Below are 19,630 nucleotides of genomic sequence, written 5' to 3' on the forward strand. Positions count from 1 at the left end.
CTTAAGTTAGGACTCAGAGATGGGCTTCTTTTTTTAGATTTCGAGATTACTTTTCAAAAGAGGCGGCCAAATCTTTTCGAAATGCTGTGACATTTTGTGAAACTAAAATTATTATATTCCCTTCTAAATTTGATATGTTGCCAAGGAAGCAGGCAAGAAGAAGATAAAAGTTGTCACAGTATCATTTGAAACAACACATTGTAAAATATTACATGTGACTTGATTGAACAATCTAACATTAGGTCCATAAATAATGTGGGCCTTTTGACATTAAAGATGTATTGTCCCCCAAGAACATGAAAAATGAAGATTTTGTAGTTTTTAAAAAGTTAAAAAAACCTCGAAAAAATAATTTTTATGACAAAATAAACGGTTACCTTCAACCAATCCCATTGACAATTTGAATATTTTTGTTGCATTAAATTTCGGTTTTTTATTTTGTTTTCCGATCCAATTTTTGGTTAAAGTGAATAACTATTATAGTATGTGACTACCATGACATTAAAATAGCATTTAAAAAAACAAAAATCTAATTTTTTTTTTCTGGGAGACAATACTTCTTTAGAAAATACAGTCTCGAAAGGAGCCTCAACTTGAGTTATTTAGTGGGCTTGATTTCGATATAAGCATCTTTCGAGGTTATTTTTGCAAAACAAAGACGGAGATTCTTTTCGATATGGCTTTTCGAAAAAGAGGAAGCACTGTGAGGGTTTCGAGTACTGTTCGGCATTGTTTATAGAGCGCCCTCTCTAACCCGGAAATATGGTCAACCCTGTGTGAGTTGTGTTGTTGCTTATTGCAAGGGTGTGGACACATAAAATGGTGCTCATTTGTATATTTTGAAGCATTTTTTTAAATCTTTGGGGTTACATTCTCGTTAAAGGAAACCGACTGTAAGGTAGGCATTTAAGTTGGCTTTAATAGCATTCCATATTAGATATTTCACACGAGAATTTAAGATAAATCAAACTTCCAAACAAAGCAAGTCTAGGCTACGCTCGCTCAGCAGAGGCTGGCAGGGCTGGTGCAGTAAGCCATGCATTTGACACTTTGTGAGTTGGTACAGTAGGAGGCTGTGTAAATAATGGAATGATGGTGGTGGTAGGCCTAGACATGATACATAGTATACCAATTGTTGGTAAACACAGGCGGGGCACATTCTCAACTAACTGAAGACCGACAACGAAGTTAGGTGAATAGAAATAGGCTAGAATCAATAGTAATACATCATTCTTAAAAATAGGCTGAACCTGGAATGGAAACTTTATTCGTTATAATAATAAAATTGATTGTATTGTATAAATAATAAAAGCATACAAAAATTGAAATTAAAATATTTATTAAATATTAGGTATGCTTTAAATTTAAAATTCAGTAACTACAGTATTATTAGGAATATGGACAAGTTTGACCAAAAAACCTAACATATATTATTACAACTAGCTAGGAATAGGCCTAGTTTTTACGAAAACCTAATACATTTTCTGTTATTTCATGTAGACCGTGTCAAAATGTCTGCCACGGTATCTTTGGAAGATGCACTTTCGAATGTGGACCTGTTGGAAGAGCTCCCTCTACCTGACCAGCAACCATGTATCGAAGCTACAGCTGTGTCAATTACATACCAAGCAAACTTTGACACCAATTTTGAGGACAGAGCAGCTTTTGTAACTGGCATGTCCAGGTATATTGAAGAAGCAACTGTCCACTCTGAAATGGTGAGATATATTTGCTTTTTTTAATCCTGAAGAAAATCACCAGCCACCGTATATTCTGCAAGGTTTAAAAGCTAGTATAATAGTGTCTTTTTATGCTTTTTGAATTATTTAAATATTTGTACCCTCCAATAAATTTTAATGTAGAGAATCAAATATTTTTCTTAAAACGCACATTTCACCTCTGTTTGTTTCATTTAAACTGTAGTAATTGAAATTGATACTTTTATTAATAGAACAAACTGCTTGAAGAAGGACATGAATATGCTGTGATGCTGTACACGTGGAGGAGTTGTTCCCGTGCCATGCCTGCAGTGAGTAAAATAACCTGTTTTTGAACATTAACCAACAAATGGAAAATAAGTAAACAAAACCTGGTCACAGTCCTAATTACATTTCATAATAAGTCAAAATAAATAAAGACTTTTATGGTTATTAATCCATATTACAAACATCTCATAACGTTAAATACTGTAAACCTTTATAGTTAATCAATTCAGTTTTGCTTATTTAAACCATGGAGGTACATGTTTAAAATATCACACACACTATCCTTTCGTTTAACCTGTAGTTTTTATAATTATTATATAACCCTATGTTTCAGATAAAATCAAACCAACAACCAAACAGGGTAGAAATCTATGAAAAGTTTGTGGAAGCACTTGAACCAGAAGTTTCTAAACTTGTCAGTCTGTTTTACTTTCAGGTAAGATAAAAAATTGTTTTAAATGTTACTATAGACAGATGAAAAAGAGGTAGTAATAATTATATGAAAGTAATAAGCTATTACTATAGAGTGAAGTAGCATGGAGTGAGTAATTAAGGAAACAGAGTTTAACAATTGAAGTATAAATAAAATGCTTGTTCCTGTTTTAGTGACATGCCAACTTTAAAAGATCAATATAAATAATTTCCCTGTATAAAAACCGCTGTCCAATTGAAAATAGTACAGTATGACCTTTTGTTACCACCTGCATTTAATGGCTTATTGTTCCAAGTACCTGGCAGTATTCATTGTGGTATTGTGTTTACCAACTCAGTTTTTTAAAATCAGTGATCTGATAATATTCTATTCAACATCACTGGACTGTTAAATGCATAACATTACTGGAATAATCATAGCTGTTTAAATCAACCGTTTGATATTTATTACAATTGCTGTTTAAAGATTGTCCCCTGAAAAAATGATTTTAAAACCATTTTTGTTATTGAATATTAATAATTAATCACTGACCAAAAATTGGATTAAAAACAAGAGAGAAAAAAGTAGTCAACTGGAAGCCTGTTTAATAAATTTAACTGTTTATTTTGTCTCTTTATAAGTTCTGCAGTTAGTGAATAAGTTAAGTTATTTTATTCTATATTTTTGAAGGGTGAATACATTTTTAATAGAATTTTCAAAAGTTGCTTGTTGTTTAAAATGGATGACAGTTGGTTTGTTTACTACATTGAAATAAATGATTTAAGTAAACCTTCACAGTTGCACTGTGTTTATAAAATTACCATACAATTATTCATAGTTAAAATAATGAGACATATCACTAAAGAAAAAAAAGAAAGATTTTAAATTGATATTTGATACAAAATTTGAGAATGATAGGTTGCCGTGAGGCAAAGTATTATTTGTGAATTATCATAACATAGATCAATTTGAACTTGAAGAAATCTTAATCCATGTTTAGCAGTTCACACACTTATTCTTCAATCATTTTTGAAGGACAGCTTTTAAGACATTCACAAGGGATACAATTGTTATTTTATTATATTTGGAAAAGGAACCTCTTTAATTTCCTCTAAGGAAATGATAAAATCATGAATGTATTGTCCTAACAACTGGCATGGGACGTTGCTAAAACATAACATGAAAAAAAATGCCCTGAATTCTGTAGATTATTTTACTTAAAGAGTTGTTTAGCATCCTACAGTATATTTTCAATGGAAAGTCAGCCATAATTTCACAATAGAATACCTACCTGTAATAGTATTGTTGCAATGACTGTTTTGTATCATGAAATTTCTAAAAAGGAAGGGATAACATTAATACAAAGGAAAGTAAATATTAACTACTAATAAAAGATTATGTTCACTTAGTTCCTGCTCAGATTTCATACAGTAGTACCATATTTGATTTCAACAACAAACAAGGAATTAAATATTACTTTTTTCTCTTGCAGGTAAAAAAAATAATAAATTCGTTATTTGCCATAACGTGCAGAAATCATATTAGATTATGATTAATAATAATTTGTTCAATTTCAGCAAAAAGCTTTAGACTTGTTTACAGCAGATTTCCTTCGTTTGTGCAACCAGGAGAAACGTAGAGACTTTGTGTCCGAGTCGTATCTCCTCACGGTTGGCAAATGTCTCAATATGTTCATGGTGCTTGATAGCATCAAGAACATTCGCGCCAGTATCCGAAATGATTATTCTCATTACAAAAGGTAATGGATAATTCATTAGCAACGCTTACTTGCAAAGTGCTTGATTCATGCATAGTAGTATGCTTGACAGTTTGGGATTCTATTCAAAATGCATTCATTCATTGTGATCCATTTTCACATTGTAGTACACAAGCTTCAACTCTGTAGTCAGTTTTATTTGGTTTTTACAAGAATGATCATTTGGTAATTGTTTCTCTGTACTTATCATTTTTCAGATTAAAAGCGTATTTTAATCAGATGATTTATTCTTTTTAAAAACAAAACTGTCTCAGTTGATGTTTGCTTCTTCTTTAAAAAGTGTGCTTTTTCTTTAGAAATGTTGGGATATGCCTAACATTTTGTCTAATATTGCTTTATTCCTTTCAGCAAAAAGCCATAGATCTATTCTACAGAGATTTCCAGCGATTATCACATCCCGAACGACGCAAAGATTTTGTGTCTGAGGCATACTTACTTACCCTTGGCAAAGTCATGAACATGTTTGCAGTGTTAGATGCTCTTAAAAACATAAAAGCCAGTATCAAGAATGATTATGCTCAATATAGAAGGTTTGAGAACATGCACACACTATGCACTAACCATATTAAATACATCACCTCACTGTGCATGTGCATTTAATATTACACTAATAACAGTCAAATTATGCAGAGTTACTATAGATAGATATTCTTACATTCCATAAAATACATCAAAAAGCTAAACACTGTTAAGTTAAAGATATATTTTCTCCCTGCAAAATAAATTGTAAAACATTTTAATAACAATTCGTTATTCACTTTGAAAAAGGGATTAAAACATTTTTGTTTTGTTTTTTTGGTTTAGTTTTAAAAAAAAGTTAAGAAAGCCCATTTTCTGAAAGTCATTGGGTTTCTGGTCAAATGTTTTTTTTTTATCATTTTACCGAAAGTGAATACAAACTACAAAATGTTTTCATGTTTTTGGGGACAATACATCTTTAATTCTAATTACACATCACAATTACACATATTTCTTTTAGCATGAAAACACTTCATTTTAGTCTTTGGTTTGTGCTACAGAATTCTGCTTCTGATTGGCTATGTAGTGATATATACAAATACTAAATCGTTAAAATGAAATTTATAATCTATTAATTATTGTTTTTTTCTTTAGCTTATTTTAAACATTGATTTAAAATTAAAGTCATTTTGCATCTTTGCCTCTTTTTTTTTGTTGTTCTACATAATGCCTTTTACAACAAATACATATTTATCTTTTATCAAATATATGTACAAAGTATGTTTGAAATATATGAACAATTTATCCTTTGTTTTTTAAATGTTTGTGTCATTGTTGTTTTATGTTTTACTCTGCGAATTCAGTTACTTTACACCCTTGATTTGCTAAATATTATTCACTGCATGTTTTTATTTTTACGGTATTAATTTGAATGAAGCTACGATACCATATTAATTACCTTATTTTATTATTAATGTACTGCATTGGTATTTTAGACAAAACAATGCAAATCACAGTAATGTATTATGTTATACAGGGCCGCTCAATTTCTGAAGCGCATGTCCACGCCACAGTCTATCCAAGAATCGCAGAATGTGACGTTATTTTTAGCTATCAATGACAAGATTACAACGACCTTGAAGAGTAAAATACAGGAAATCCAAGGTCACGAGGAACTATTGATTGACATTGTAAATATATGCTCTGATATGTATGAAAACAAACAATATGTACTACCACAGGAGAAACATATGCTACTTAAGGTTAGTTTTTGGTTCTTAAAGTTTTGTATAGGTTCTGACCAAAGAGAAAATGTCCTATTGATAAACCTTATTTGCTTCTTTAGGTTTTCAGTCTTTTTTTTTATTAATTACAGATTATCTTTATTATCTTTAGGTCATGGCTTTTGCTCTTTATCTTATGGATGGAAAAGATGTCAGTATTTACAAATTGGATGGTGGAAAGAAAAAGTTCAGTCTGTCTAAAATTGACAAGTTTTTCAAGGTATCAGCTTACATAGATTGTAAGTAGGTTTATAAATTATTCTTTATTCAACGTATAATTGTAATAATATTGTTTTACTTTAAACACAGCACTTGGAAGTTGTACCATTATATGGTGATATTCAGATTTCCCTGTATTCCTACATCATGAAAAGTGAGAACTTTGAGAGCCATCGATCAGTATGGAGTGTAGATGCTAGTGGCAGTTTAAGTCATACCTCACAATACAACATAGTAGAACAATTACCTAATGTACGAGAACACCATACCAGGTACATAAGTGAATTGGCTACACACAGTAACAAGGTATGTGTGCTTTTCTATATACTGTATCTTTGCTGGACATACGAAACCAGCTTGTAGTAAATAAAATGTCATCTTACAGTAGTTCAATTTGGAATGTTTTATTTATTTATATACAGTAGCTTATATCTAATATATATATTTATTTAATTCACTATGAACGAGCTTTATTAAAATTTCTCTTAAAATGTAACTGATAGTCTATGACTAACATCCAATTATATATGTTAATAGGAAGTTACAACAGCACAGAAAGATACTCAAAGAAGCGATGCTGAAAATGTCTCCCTCTACAATCTAGCATTAAGAGGATTACGGCTGTTAGGTCATTGGACAGCTCTTGTTGCTGAGTTGGTAAGAAATATACTTTTTTAAATGAGAGAAATTGTTTATTTATTTATTTTTTTATTTTATTTCAACAATATTTTATGAGGGTGGTCCATCCAGCTGAAGCTGATCATTAGGGACCCTTACAAAAATACAAAATGACAAGACATAAACATGCAACAATTAAAATTAAATGATAATTGAAATATTTATTTTATGCTTATTTTGGCCCAAGAGGCTTAGTCTATTTTAATTGTGCATTTCATTGTAAAATATTGTTTTCAGTATTCATGGAAGCTAATCCACCCCGCAGACAAACGATCAAATCCCAACATCCCAGAAAATGCAGAAGAATATGAAAGGGTAAGTCACTTAGCTTATTTCTGAATAATATTCAACAATAGTATTGTGTAATTAATTTATGCTTTTATGTATTTTGGAAATAAACAGAATGTTAGAAGTAATTGTGAATTATTTGTTACAGTCAACACGATACAACTACAGCAGCAATGAGAAGTTTGCACTGATTGAAGTAATTGCAGCAATAAAGGGTTTACAAGTGCTGATGAACCGAATGGAAAGTGTATTCTATGAGGCCATTGTAAGGACAGTTTATGCTGAGATACAAGACTTTGTTCAGCTTCAGCTGAGAGAACCAATGAGGCTTGCAGTCAAGAAAAAGAAACATGTTTTAGAAACGTAATTTACTTATCTCATATAGCTTAAAAGTTTTTGATTCTTTCTTACCTTACTTAAATATGTTGCCTGGACCCCACAAAGCTTAAGCTTCCAGTAAGGTACCCCTTTTCTCATTTATTATATTTTAGAAAATGTTATCTGTACTTATTTTTTATTTTTTGTTTGTTTTTGTTTGAGAAATAAATGTATTATTGATTGATTGAAATTAGCAAACTCTTATAATATGTACTGATTTAAAAAAAAAATTATTTTTATTATTGGAGCACACATTTTTCAAATAAGATCAAATAATATGTTTATGTTTTTAGAGTTCTTCATTCAATCAGACAGACATGCAGTGATTGGCATAATGGTATGGCACCCAATGATGATCCTTGCTTAAAGGGTGATAAAGACCCCAAAACTGGTTACAGTATACAAGTTCCTAGGAGGACAGTTGGACCCAGCAGTACACAGGTAAATATCTTACTGCCAAATTTGTTTTTTTTAATTTCATATATTTTATATTTGTAGTTTAAGTTGAGTTGTATATTATCATTCCAACATTGTCAATTTTGTAGCTATACATGATGCGTACAATGCTAGAGTCAATATTCTGGGATAAAGGAAAGAAACCAATGCGCAAGGATCTGGATGAGAAGTCCCTAGCCATCATTGAAGCATTCCATAAACGATCTTTTTTCTACAAACACCTACTCAGTTTTTCAGGTATGATCTTATTTTTCTACAAACATAACTGTGACACACAAATTGAGATCAACATTATGCCTATCTCTGTGTACAAAATTAACTATTTCATTGATTTATGAAACACTAAACTTTATATTTTACAGAAACTTTACAAGAATGCTGTGATTTATCTCAACTCTGGTATCGAGAATTCTTTTTAGAGATGACAATGGGAGAACGAATTCAGGTATTCTAATAAAGTTTCTTAAATAAAAGTACATAAATAATTTAAACAGTGGTATTTATTAGTTACATTAATTTACAATCAAACTACTTAAAATTTAATATAAAATGTATATTATATAATATAACAAAACAAGAACTTTGAAAGGAGCTAGTTTAGAATTGATGCTTTATTTAAGCATCTCTATCCTATTATGTCCACCTAAAGCATACTTCTTTAAATGTTATGTGTTAACATTGTTTGATTTGTTCTTAGTTTCCAATTGAGATGTCAATGCCCTGGATTTTAACAGACCACATTCTAGAGACCAAGGATGCTTCAATGATGGAGTATGTATATCAAATATAATCAATAAGTGCTTAAGTAATAATAGGGGTTTAAATGTAACATTGTTTTATATTAATATCAATATTAATTTTAGTAATGAAGTTGGGGAAAACTATATAAGTTTTTATTTCCTTTTCCTCCTTTTCTTTCCTCTGTAATTTATAAGAAATAAGTTTGATTTTATTATTATTATGTTATTATTATTATTATGAATTGAAACAAATTAATGAATATTTATTTATTTTTACTTTCTTATCCAAAATAGGTACATATTGTATCCATTAGACCTGTACAGTGATAGTGCTCAGTATGCCCTTACACGATTTAAGAAACAGTATCTCTATGATGAGATTGAAGCTGAGGTGCGTATATACATATTATTATGATTAAAGTGTTGATGTAATGAATAATCTTTCACATATTTACACATATATTTTGTGTTGTTTCATCTATGTCTAGGTTAACCTGTGTTTTGATCAGTTGGTTTATAAGCTTAGTGATCAGATTTTTGCACATTACAAGGCATTGGCTGGCAGGTAAGTTCACTTACCCATATTATATCAATATATTAGTGTGGTGTGGTGAATGGGTTTCTGGGTTGATTTGGGGCACCGTACTCTCTGATAGCCCCCTCTGTTTCTGTTCCTGTGCTGAATTAATGTGCAATAAAGTTAATAATAATATTAAATTTGAAACAACTTATTATAGAAATACAACAAAAGAATGCAAATATTAAATGTTGTACAAATTTGTTTTTAGTATTCTACTAGACAAGCGCTTCAGAGCAGAATGTGAGAAATTTGATATCACTATCAGATTCCCACATCCAAACAAGTACACAACGTTGCTGAGACAGCGCCATCTTCAGCTCCTTGGACGGTCGATCGATATGAATAGATTGATCACACAACGTATCAATACAGCAATGCAAAAAAGTCTGGACCTTGCCATTGCCAGATTTGAAAGCGGAGACATAACTGGTGTTATGGTGAGTTTATTGATTCTTACAGTGGGTACTTAACCCAAATTTAATCACAGTAACCCAAGTCCAGTCATGTCTTTTTTTTGTATTCTATTCTTAAAAAAAGAAATACAATACAAAATATTATTATATTGAGCAATTGATGTTTGGTGTATTATTTCAGTTATCTGCTAAGTTAATAGCATATAGATAACCATCATAAATTTGTATACTACAAACATGATGAAATAACTATGTATTGATGTATTTAGTGTTATTTCTGCTACAAGTTTTAAAAAGTTTTATTTTATTTAGGAACTTGATTGTCTTCATGAGGTGAACCGATTAACCCACCAGCTACTCAGTAAACATATGACGCTCAATGACTTTGAGTCGATGTTTCGTGAGGCAAACCACAACGTCCTAGCTCCGTATGGCAGGATAACGCTTCATGTCTTTTGGGAGTTGAACTATGACTTCTTACCAAACTTCTGCTACAATGCTTCTACAGATAGGTGAGTTTGTTACATTTTAATTACTGTACTCTCTCAAAGTTGCATACCACACATATTTCTTTTTATTTAGGTTTTGTTCTTTTTTTTTGTAATCTATCTTTGATTTTAAGCTGTTTTATTAATTTCTTAAGATTTGTTAGGACATCATTGTCACTAGCAGAAGCCCTAAATAGAGAAAGACCACCAACAGCAGCGCCCTCATACATCTATGGATCAAAAGTAAGTTTCCAAATTATTACTGTAGAAGATTAAGACAATTATTAATATTTATTGGAAAGAAGTAAATGTTGATCTCACTTAATATATAACTTTTTTTAGCATTTGAATGAAGCATTCCGTCACATCAATAGTCTATACAACAACTTTGTTGGAGCACCCCACATGCAGGCTATGGTACGGTTGCTAGGTTACCAAGGTATAGCGGTTGTCATGGAAGAGCTGCTGAAAGTTGTCAAGAGTTTAGTAAGTCAGATGATTGTTTAATTTTAGCGTAACCAAGGATATTTATGATTTTTATGAAGGAAGATAACAAAAATAAATTCTTATTACAGCTTCAGGGAACAATTCTTCAATATGTAAAGATTTTAATGGAGATAATGCCGAAGATTTGCAGGCTACCTAAATTTGCATATGGTTGTCCAGGTAATTTAGTCTTTGCTATTTGTTTTACTTAAATGGGTCATTTAAAAATTAAATTTTGCCTCTATATCTAAAGACTGATTGTTTTTTTCAGGTGTAATTAGTTACTATGCAGCGCAACTTCAAGACATTGTACAGTATCCAGATGTACGTACCAACCTTTTTCAGAGCTTCCGTGAGGTCGGCAACAGCATTCTGTTCTGTAAACTAATTGAACAGAACCTTGCAATTGAGGAAGTGTGTGACCTTCTACATGCTGCACCTTTCCAGAACATTATTCCTAAACAGTTTCTACAACGTAAGTATACCAGCATTTTAATTTTGTCATGCCTTGTGATTTATATTAATTTTGTAAATAGTAATAAACCTTGAAATACCGGAATAGTGTCCGGCAAAGTTTAGTTTTTTACCAACCCCGAAACCAGTTCTAGAGATACTGGGATGGTGTCTGGTGGGGGATAGTTTCACCATATAGTTTAAGTTCTATTTATTTGTTGTTAGCTAAAACCGTTCAAATTCATTTCAATGTAAATGTTTTTTATATGTTTACAAATGACAATAAATTTACTTGACTATGTACTTTATTTATTATATTTCAGAGGGCGACAAACTAGAAACAAAGGTTAAGAAGTTAGAACAGAAATATTCCCCAATGCAAGTTGTTGCCGTTATGGAAAAGTATGGCACGCAAGAAGTAAGAAGCAGTTTTTATAATTTTCATAATATATATGCCCCATGATTATGGACTAGAAGTCAATGAATTACAATTTTATATTTTTTTCAGCAATTAATAAACTCAAAAGAAGGTGATCTTCTGACAAAGGAGAGACTATGCTGTGGCCTGACACTCTTTGAAGTTGTACTGACAAGAATAAAGAGTTTCTTGGATGATCCAATATGGCATGGCCCACCTCCTGCTAATGGTGTTATGAATGTTGATGAGTGCAATGAATTTCACAGACTTTGGAGTGCTATTCAATTTGTATACTGTCTTCCACTTACCAAAGGGGAGCTCACTACAGAGTAAGTATCACACTATTGATTTTTGTCATATTTATAGTTATTTAGGATAAAAAAGATATTTAATTTGGACAAACATTTGAAATTTTACAGAGAATGTTTTGGTGAGGGTTTGCACTGGGCAGGATGTGCCTTGATTACGTTGTTAGGGCAACATAGAAGATTTGAAGCATTAGACTTTTGCTATCACATCTTGAGAGTCAATGAAGTGGACACTAAAGATATTGATGTTAATGGAATTGTAAGTCTAACTTTTTACTAATTATTATTAAATTATGTTTTATATGCTTACAGTCAATCAAATGGCTTAAATTATATTTTATATGCTTACAGTCAATCAAACGGCTTGTGGATAGGATCAGGAAGTTTCGTCTTCTCAACAACCAGGTATTTGCTGTACTGCACAAATTCCTAAAGCCTGGAGACAGTGATAGCCTTCCAGTTGAACAGGTTAGGTGTTACCAACCACCTGTTCATCAGTCCGTCATTGATGGTACCAACTAGAATCAACCTCATTCTGTAAACTGGCCTACGTATTAAAAATAAGCAGGTTGCGTTTTCACATGCTACTCAAGTTACAACAAATTAATTTTTGCTTGATAATTATTCTTAGATACTTTACACTATATTGTCATGTTTTCCCTGATTCAGAAGATCTACCATATGATGACATGCTAGAAAATTTATTTTCGATTATTAAAGATAACCCTAATTGTACTCAAGTGATTATCATGTGAAAATGCAACCACAACCAATCTAACTGTAAGAAACCAGTTAAAACCTGAAATGATTCCATATGGATACCTAAAAAAAGACTGAAACTTTTAATAATCTATTTAATCATCGAATATAATGGTATCTTTTGGTACTGCATTTTTTAAAAACCCATGCAATAATTTTGTTGTGTTTTTGAGTGTTTTAATCAATGTCAAATACAAGTTGTATCAAATAGTACCATGAATAAAAATTATAGCTTTACATTTTGTTTGATCACTTATTAAAATTACAGTATAGGCCTTATAGTTTGGTAATCACATCGCAAAGGACAATGATGTGTTTCTAATGAAATCTAGAAGTTTATTTATAGATTAACTTATTTTGTACTGATTTTTGTTTATGCATTTATCCTTTTACTTATTATTAATTTTTAACCCAAAATACTGTAAATAAAAGATTGAGGGTGATTTATAACTATTTGATATGTAGCGGAATAACCTGAATAAAATATTAATACTTGATTAGTTTTCACACTTTTGTACTATACTACTGAGTGCACGTTGTACCCAGTAAATGATTTCAATTTGTATATATCCACTGCCTTGTTGTTTTTAGGCAGTTTTTGAGTAACTTAATTATCTTGTTTTATTCTTTTAAATCCATAATATATGTACAATTATTTTCACTGAATCATATGTCCACCAGTAAACCACATTTTGGTTCAGTATAATTATAGGAGGCTCAATCTTGCGCCATGTATCAGATTCTTTCAACCGATTTTAATGACATTGTATGCTTCAAATACCTAAACAACACCAGGAATATTAAGAATAATAATATTACAGTAAAGAAAACTAGTAACCATCTTGTGTAGATCAATGGTGGAATTTATATTATTGATTAAAACAAATGTACAGACAAAACAAATAATGCTTCTACTTGTTTAATTGTTCATGTATTTATTAAAATGTTCTTAAAAACAAAATGTTCAAAAATCTCAACACATTTATCACTTATTGCAAGTAAAGTAGTCATTTACAGTTTATCCTTACAAATATCATTTAAAGTTGATCCTTACAAATATATCATAAATCTGCAAAAAAATCATTATTTCTTGTTGTTTTTAACCGTTTTGTTTTGTCCGTTTTCTTAGCTTTTTGTTTTGTGCTGAATTCAATGTCTTCTAGATTGGAAATATTCCAGAATTTAATCTTTTGATCGTGAGAACAGCTTGCTAATAAGTCACCCTCCTGTGACACGTCCATTGATTCTATTGGAAACTCATCATGATCTCCGACCACTCCAAGAAAACGATTTGGTAATATGTTTACCGCCCTAAAGAGCAAACAAAATACATCTTTACTGCATAGAAATGTATTATTTTTACAGTGTTTCTATACATTTTAAACATTGTAGTTACTGGTATTAGTATTATTGGGAAAATTATTATTATTATTATTATTGAATGTTACCGTAGGTTCTCACTATACTGTCTTACCTGCATCTGAAAAATAACAATGTAAAAATGGCATTTGAACATACCTTATTATTCCATCAACAGACCCAGTGCAAATAATATTCTCGTTTATTTTTGCACATGTGTCTACCGATTCTGGGTGGCCAGGAAATCTATCACTAATATTGCCAAATTCATTCCAGTTGAATAAATTGAGAGCACCGTCTCCTGCACCACACACAACCTTTTTCCCTTTCTGAAGCAAAATATAAATTAAATCATTGAATCAGGGGAAAAATGGCAAAAGGCTGACTACTTTCTAGGAGTTTATGTGGTTAAGTTATCAGATAGTCTTATTGTTTTGACAACTCTTAACTCACTTTGTAACATGAACACATTTCAGATGAGGCTATACAAATACTAAATCATAATTATAGTAAAGACAATATACTGTACTTTAATTATTGACACAGTCATCATTTCATCCTCCATATTTTCAGACTGCATATCAAATCTCCTTCTGCGAACATTGAATGCTGATAAGGTTCCATCACCACTGAAACAAATAAAACAATGTTTACTTTTTGACTAAAATATTTAAAATTTCAATTTTTTTAAATAGTTATAATTTTGTAGTACTGTACCTTGTTGCCAAGAGAATGCGGTTGTCATTGTCTGTTGCCATGTCACTAATGTAATCCTCATTTTGTTTAAATGTAATTATTGACTCTTGCTTCCTTGTATCCCACATCTAAAATGAAATGTATTTCTAATAAAGTAGGTAGGTGGTTTAACAAAATTATATTTGAAGGGATCGTTATAAATAGGTGTCATTGATATTTAGAGTATTGTGAGATTTATGTATTTAGTACTTAATGACAAACCTGTACAACACCATTATCATCACCAGTGGCTAATGTATTCTCATTCACCACTAATACACTGTAAATTGCATTGTCATGAGCTTTTTGCATTTTAAATCTAATAGTTTCACTTTCCACGTCAATAACTCTGATACTCTTGTCTTTGGATACGGTATACAGGACTGAAAGAAAGATTTGTATTTATACATTATATCTGAGGTTATGTCAGATTGATATGAAGGAAACAGTCTAAAATATAATTAATAATATAACCATGAATGTGTAAATGATATAAGTAGAGCTGAGCTGAATTACAAATAAATATTCTTTCTTACGTTTTCCATCCTCTGAAAATGATATAGCCCTGCAGGACTTTTTGTGGATATCTATCTGAAAGAGGTCTTTAGGTTTACTTTCATCTTCCAAAATTGAGTATCTGTGTATAAAACAATCATACAAAATGCAATGTAGAAATCATAGCAACAAAGTCCTCAACTCAAGAACATACAACATTACATTGCATCAAGAGATTGTAAGATTTTGTAATTAATAATTTGTATCACATGTGAAAGGATATTTATTCACAATATTTTACATACCAGGTGGCCCAATCCGTCAAAAAGAATGGTCACCTATGGGCCCTGGGTGGAAAAAATACATGTATTACTATTAACTATTTTATTGGTTATCCGCACTTGGCGGATAACCCCTTGTTATTGTCAGGATCTTTTTTTTTTTTTTTTTTTTTTTTTTTTTCTATGTTATTCTTCTTTCTTTCCCAGAATTTTGTGTCACGTGTATCTCAAATTCTGATCAACATTACATCGTATAACTTTGTCAGAAGATTTACCTCCATCTGTATAAGTGCAGGACAGTTCGTTTTTTTACTTTAGAGTCGCGCAGCGTAAGCTACGCGCGATTTTATGAATTTTGCGTATTTAACATAGACTGAAAACCAAAAGTCATTTTGTAATGACACTTGGTGAACATTTAAGTCATATCAAGGGCAAACTTTCTATGGATTAAAAATGGCATGTTTCACAGAAAGTTACGCGCGCACGCGCGTTTAAAATTTCAAAATACGAAAAATCAACTTCTAATCAACTTTCTACGCGTTTTATGTCATTTTGAGCATTTCAAAAATTCCCACGCACGCGCAATAATTTTACACGCGCGTGCGCATGTAGCGCAAAAATATAATTTTTTCGCGTGATTTATGTTTTTTCAGCCTTTTCTAGTAATTTTACCAACTTTTAAACAATTTCGACTTAAAATTACGTCATACGAGCACGTGGAATTGGATAATTTGCGTGCGTTTTTGATAAAAAAGTTCAAAAATTCGTCAAAATTATGCCTTTTTTTAAACAGTCATAGATTCTAAACTACATGATGAAGTTTATTTTGTATTACATATTATGGAAGTTGATGAGTTGTAGATATAGAATCATGCATCGATATGGCTAACTGGACATAGTGACGTCATCGTATGGCCACTCGAATATAAAATAGCGGATTTTTGTCTCTTTCGTCATAGTTCATCACATTTAATAGAGCGCATCTCCACTTATCCGTATTCCATTTTCCCCCATTTTTTTATATTGTCTAGGCCGATCAATTATCTTTCGCATGATATACCGTTTTCAAAATTGTGATGACGTCATCATGTCCAAAAGCGTCAATAACTTTGGCCACTTATTTTCACCTATTCTTCACTGTATGTAGTACGTAAACAGTATATAGTGTATACTGTATATACTTAGACGTGAAAATAAAATAGAGAGCGCACTAACATTTTTTCAATGGCATAATCGTTATACTGTGCGCAATATTCTAACGTATGACGTGCACGTGGCGTTTGCGCTGCGGATAACCTAACTCGTCCGTAGTGACGAGTTCAAATCTAGTTGGTTATCCGCAACTTAGTTGCAGGATAACCCATGTGATTGTAAATATCTTTTTTTTCATCATCTTTGTTCTTCTTTCTTTCCCGGAATTTTGTTGCACGCATATCTCTCACCCTTGTCAACATAAGATTGCATAACTTTGTCAAAAGATTGACCTGTAGCTGTAGATGTGCAAGAAATTTCGTTATATGACGTTAGAGTCGCGCAGCGTAAGTTACGTGCGATTTTATGAATCTTAATGATTGATCATAGATTATAAACCAAAAGTCATTTTGTATTGACACTTGGTGAAAATTTAATTCATATCAAGGGCGAACTTTCTATGGATTAAAAATGGCATGTTTCACAAGAAGTTACGCGCGCACGCGCATTTAAAATTTCAAAATGCGCAAAATTAATTTCTAATCAACTTTCTACGCTGATCATGACATTTTCAGCATGTCAAAAATTCCCACGCGCGCGAAAAAAATTACGCGTAAAGTGCGCACGGAGCATGAAAATCATGTGTTTTTCTATTGAATTATGATTTTACAGTTTTTCCTAATCATTTTAAAAAAGATTGACATCATTTCAAATTAAAATGACGTCATACGAACACGTTGATTTAGACAATTTGCGCGCGTTTTAGTTACAAAAATGACAAAATATTGTCAAAATTATGCCTATTTTGAATCCATTATAGCTCCTCAGGATCATCCATGACACCCAATTTTTTTAATTTAATATGTAAGCAGATATGTTGTAGATATGAATTCATGCAGAATCTTTATCCCTCGGGTGTTATGACGTCATCGTATGGTCACACGAATCTAAAATATAGGATTTTTTACTCTTTCGTTATTGCTCATCACATTAAATAGAGCGCATCTCGCTAATACGTATTCCATTTCCACAGATATTTTAATACTCTCTAGGTCAATCAACTGTCTTTCGCATGAGTTAAAAATATTTTAATTTTTATGACGTCATCATGTTTAAAAATGTAAATAACGTGGGTCCCCTATTTTTATCTTTACAGTAAATTTCAATCTGTTATAGCTCGTCAGAATAAAAAGTGATAATCATGATTAAAACGTTTTCTGGAAACTATTGGATTGTAGATACGAATTCATGTGAATATTTTGCCAATCAGATGTTGTGACGTCATCATATGGCCAGTTGAATTCAAAAAGTCATATTTTCATCTCTTGCGTAAAAGTTCATTGCGTTTAAACGAGAGCGCATCTTTCTTTTACGTTTTCAAAATTCTTCAAATTTGTATTAATGTAATTATTTAGATAATTATCTTCTAAAATTGTTTTCCTTATATGTCAATTTGATGACATCATCATGTTAATAATTGGATTTAAAAGATGGGTCTCGTAATTTCGTCTATGCTACACTGTATATAACATACAGTGTATTCTGTAAATACTGTAATATGCTGTATGCTACAAAATAGGTACAATTCAGCACTGTAAACATACTTCATTCATGTCATAGGATGGTATAATAATTGACGAAGTTCATATAGTTTAAAGTATGTGCATGTTGCGTTTGCGCGGATAACCCGAACTCGTCGAAGTGACGAGTTCAAATCTAGTTATAAATTTAAAATGCTCACAATTTCACAGATCCATCAATGTGTGCAGCAGCAAGTATTTTTTGACTTGGATGAAATGCGAGGTTTAGAACAAGTTCATGTGATTCAATTGCTTTCGGTACAGCACTTTCAATCTACAACATACAAACTATACACGTTAATTATTACACATGATCACTTCCTGCCACATATGACCAAGAGGGGGAAATGCATTATATTCTGTCGACATGATGGTGCAACAACAGGGACCTAGCCTAGCTAGCTTCTACTACTAACTAGCCTAGGCCTAGGCCTAGGCCTAGACATTTACACATAGTCAACATCAATATGTTTATAACACTTTGTAAAAAAAAGCTAAATCAATTATGCCTCTTGTTCATTGACGTCTTGCTCTTCTTCGGATGAAGACATCTCGTTAAGTTTTAATGTATTTTTTTTTTTAAACAAAGATTGCGTAATAATATTCAGTATCAACAAACGATAAATTCTCAACATGTGCTTACGAAACTTAAGACGTACGTAATCAACACCCGCCCTCAATGTTTGGAAGGATAATACCTAAGATCTTTGATAATACTCACTACTCAGCTTCTTTTTTTTAATCTTTTTTAGGTTCATCGTGGGCTTCTTTTCGAGATAGGCTTCTTTTCGAGATTATTTAATGCTGTAAATTTTGTGAAAACAAATTACCATAATTATGATTTTTGAGACATTTCCTAATAAGCCGCAGAAAAAAAGTCAACAAGATGCAATCAAAGTAGGTGCCATTGGAAAACAATTGTTGAATCTATAAAGGTCATTGATTATTGATATCGTAGGATAACACGATGATCAATACATTTCATTTGACATCATTTTTAAATACATTTTATCTCGAAAAGAAATTAAAATAAAAAATATTTGGCCCGGAAATAAACTAAATCAACTGCAGAAGAAAAAAATGAATCATATCACATCCTCGACAAAACAGTTATGTATTTAATAATTCATACCCGATAGGCCCAGCTTTATGATTAAATAGAGTATTTTAGACTATATTTTATGTCACACAAAATGTGTACGATAGTGATTGTTAAACTAAAATAATTGATAATAAATCATTATTTCTTAAATTATTAAATAGAATATCAATAAATAAATTTGTTGAGAGTAATAGAGAACAACATAATATTATAATATTTTTTTTTTTTGTGGTGTTGTGGATTTGAAAAATTATATTTATTATCTAAAAAATTATATACAATTCAGAAACCGCCAAAAATTAAAATA

At 31.3% G+C, this 19,630-nt stretch overlaps 2 protein-coding genes across 3 annotated transcripts; one reads left to right on the plus strand and one right to left on the minus strand.

Annotated features, from left to right (window-relative positions):
- Positions 1 to 780: 780 nt before the first annotated feature.
- LOC144843711 (cytoplasmic FMR1-interacting protein 2-like) lies at positions 781 to 13,077 on the plus strand. 2 transcript variants are annotated; one of them, XM_078700607.1, is made up of 27 exons: positions 781 to 898; positions 1,501 to 1,718; positions 1,952 to 2,029; positions 2,320 to 2,421; positions 3,975 to 4,156; positions 5,670 to 5,895; positions 6,029 to 6,136; positions 6,226 to 6,441; positions 6,673 to 6,792; positions 7,051 to 7,128; positions 7,250 to 7,464; positions 7,773 to 7,920; positions 8,025 to 8,172; positions 8,298 to 8,380; positions 8,633 to 8,706; positions 8,970 to 9,066; positions 9,164 to 9,240; positions 9,464 to 9,692; positions 9,981 to 10,180; positions 10,312 to 10,399; positions 10,499 to 10,642; positions 10,732 to 10,822; positions 10,914 to 11,117; positions 11,419 to 11,513; positions 11,604 to 11,842; positions 11,933 to 12,080; positions 12,173 to 13,077. In XM_078700607.1, the coding sequence occupies exons 2-27, from the start codon at positions 1,512 to 1,514 to the stop codon at positions 12,341 to 12,343; spliced, it is 3,768 nt and encodes a 1,255-aa protein (XP_078556733.1). In that variant the 5' UTR covers positions 781 to 898; positions 1,501 to 1,511; the 3' UTR covers positions 12,344 to 13,077. The 2 variants fall into 2 exon arrangements, with proteins under 2 accessions (XP_078556733.1, XP_078556732.1); XM_078700606.1 differs by lacking the exon at positions 3,975 to 4,156 and adding an exon at positions 4,523 to 4,704.
- A 406-nt stretch (positions 13,078 to 13,483) lies between these two features.
- On the minus strand, positions 13,484 to 18,866 carry LOC144843726 (WD repeat-containing protein 55-like). Its single transcript, XM_078700637.1, has 8 exons — positions 18,731 to 18,866; positions 18,383 to 18,495; positions 15,211 to 15,311; positions 14,897 to 15,057; positions 14,657 to 14,763; positions 14,469 to 14,568; positions 14,099 to 14,268; positions 13,484 to 13,891 (listed from the first exon to the last, which is right to left on the minus strand). Exons 1-8 carry the CDS (start codon positions 18,854 to 18,856, stop codon positions 13,642 to 13,644), a joined length of 1,128 nt encoding a protein of 375 aa, XP_078556763.1. The 5' UTR covers positions 18,857 to 18,866; the 3' UTR covers positions 13,484 to 13,641.
- Between the last annotated feature and the right edge of the window lie 764 nt (positions 18,867 to 19,630).

This window comes from Antedon bifida, chromosome 5, assembly GCF_963402885.1.
Source record: "Antedon bifida chromosome 5, ecAntBifi1.1, whole genome shotgun sequence".
NCBI lineage: Eukaryota > Metazoa > Echinodermata > Crinoidea > Comatulida > Antedonidae > Antedon > Antedon bifida.

Excerpts from the sequence above, each read along its gene's own strand:
- LOC144843711 (XM_078700607.1), top strand. The coding sequence starts at position 1,512 with ATGTCTGCCACGGTATCTTTGGAAGATGCACTTTCGAATGTGGACCTG. Across the intron at positions 6,137-6,225 it reads AAATTGACAAGTTTTTCAAG|CACTTGGAAGTTGTACCATT; the intron begins GTATCAGCTTAC and ends CTTTAAACACAG. Across the intron at positions 10,823-10,913 it reads ATTTGCATATGGTTGTCCAG|GTGTAATTAGTTACTATGCA; the intron begins GTAATTTAGTCT and ends TGTTTTTTTCAG.
- LOC144843726 (XM_078700637.1), bottom strand. The coding sequence starts at position 18,856 with ATGTTGAGAATTTATCGTTTGTTGATACTGAATATTATTACGCAATCT. Across the intron at positions 18,496-18,730 it reads AAGACGTCAATGAACAAGAG|ATTGAAAGTGCTGTACCGAA; the intron begins GCATAATTGATT and ends TGTATGTTGTAG. Across the intron at positions 15,312-18,382 it reads ATTGATGGATCTGTGAAATT|ATACTCAATTTTGGAAGATG; the intron begins GTGAGCATTTTA and ends TTTTATACACAG.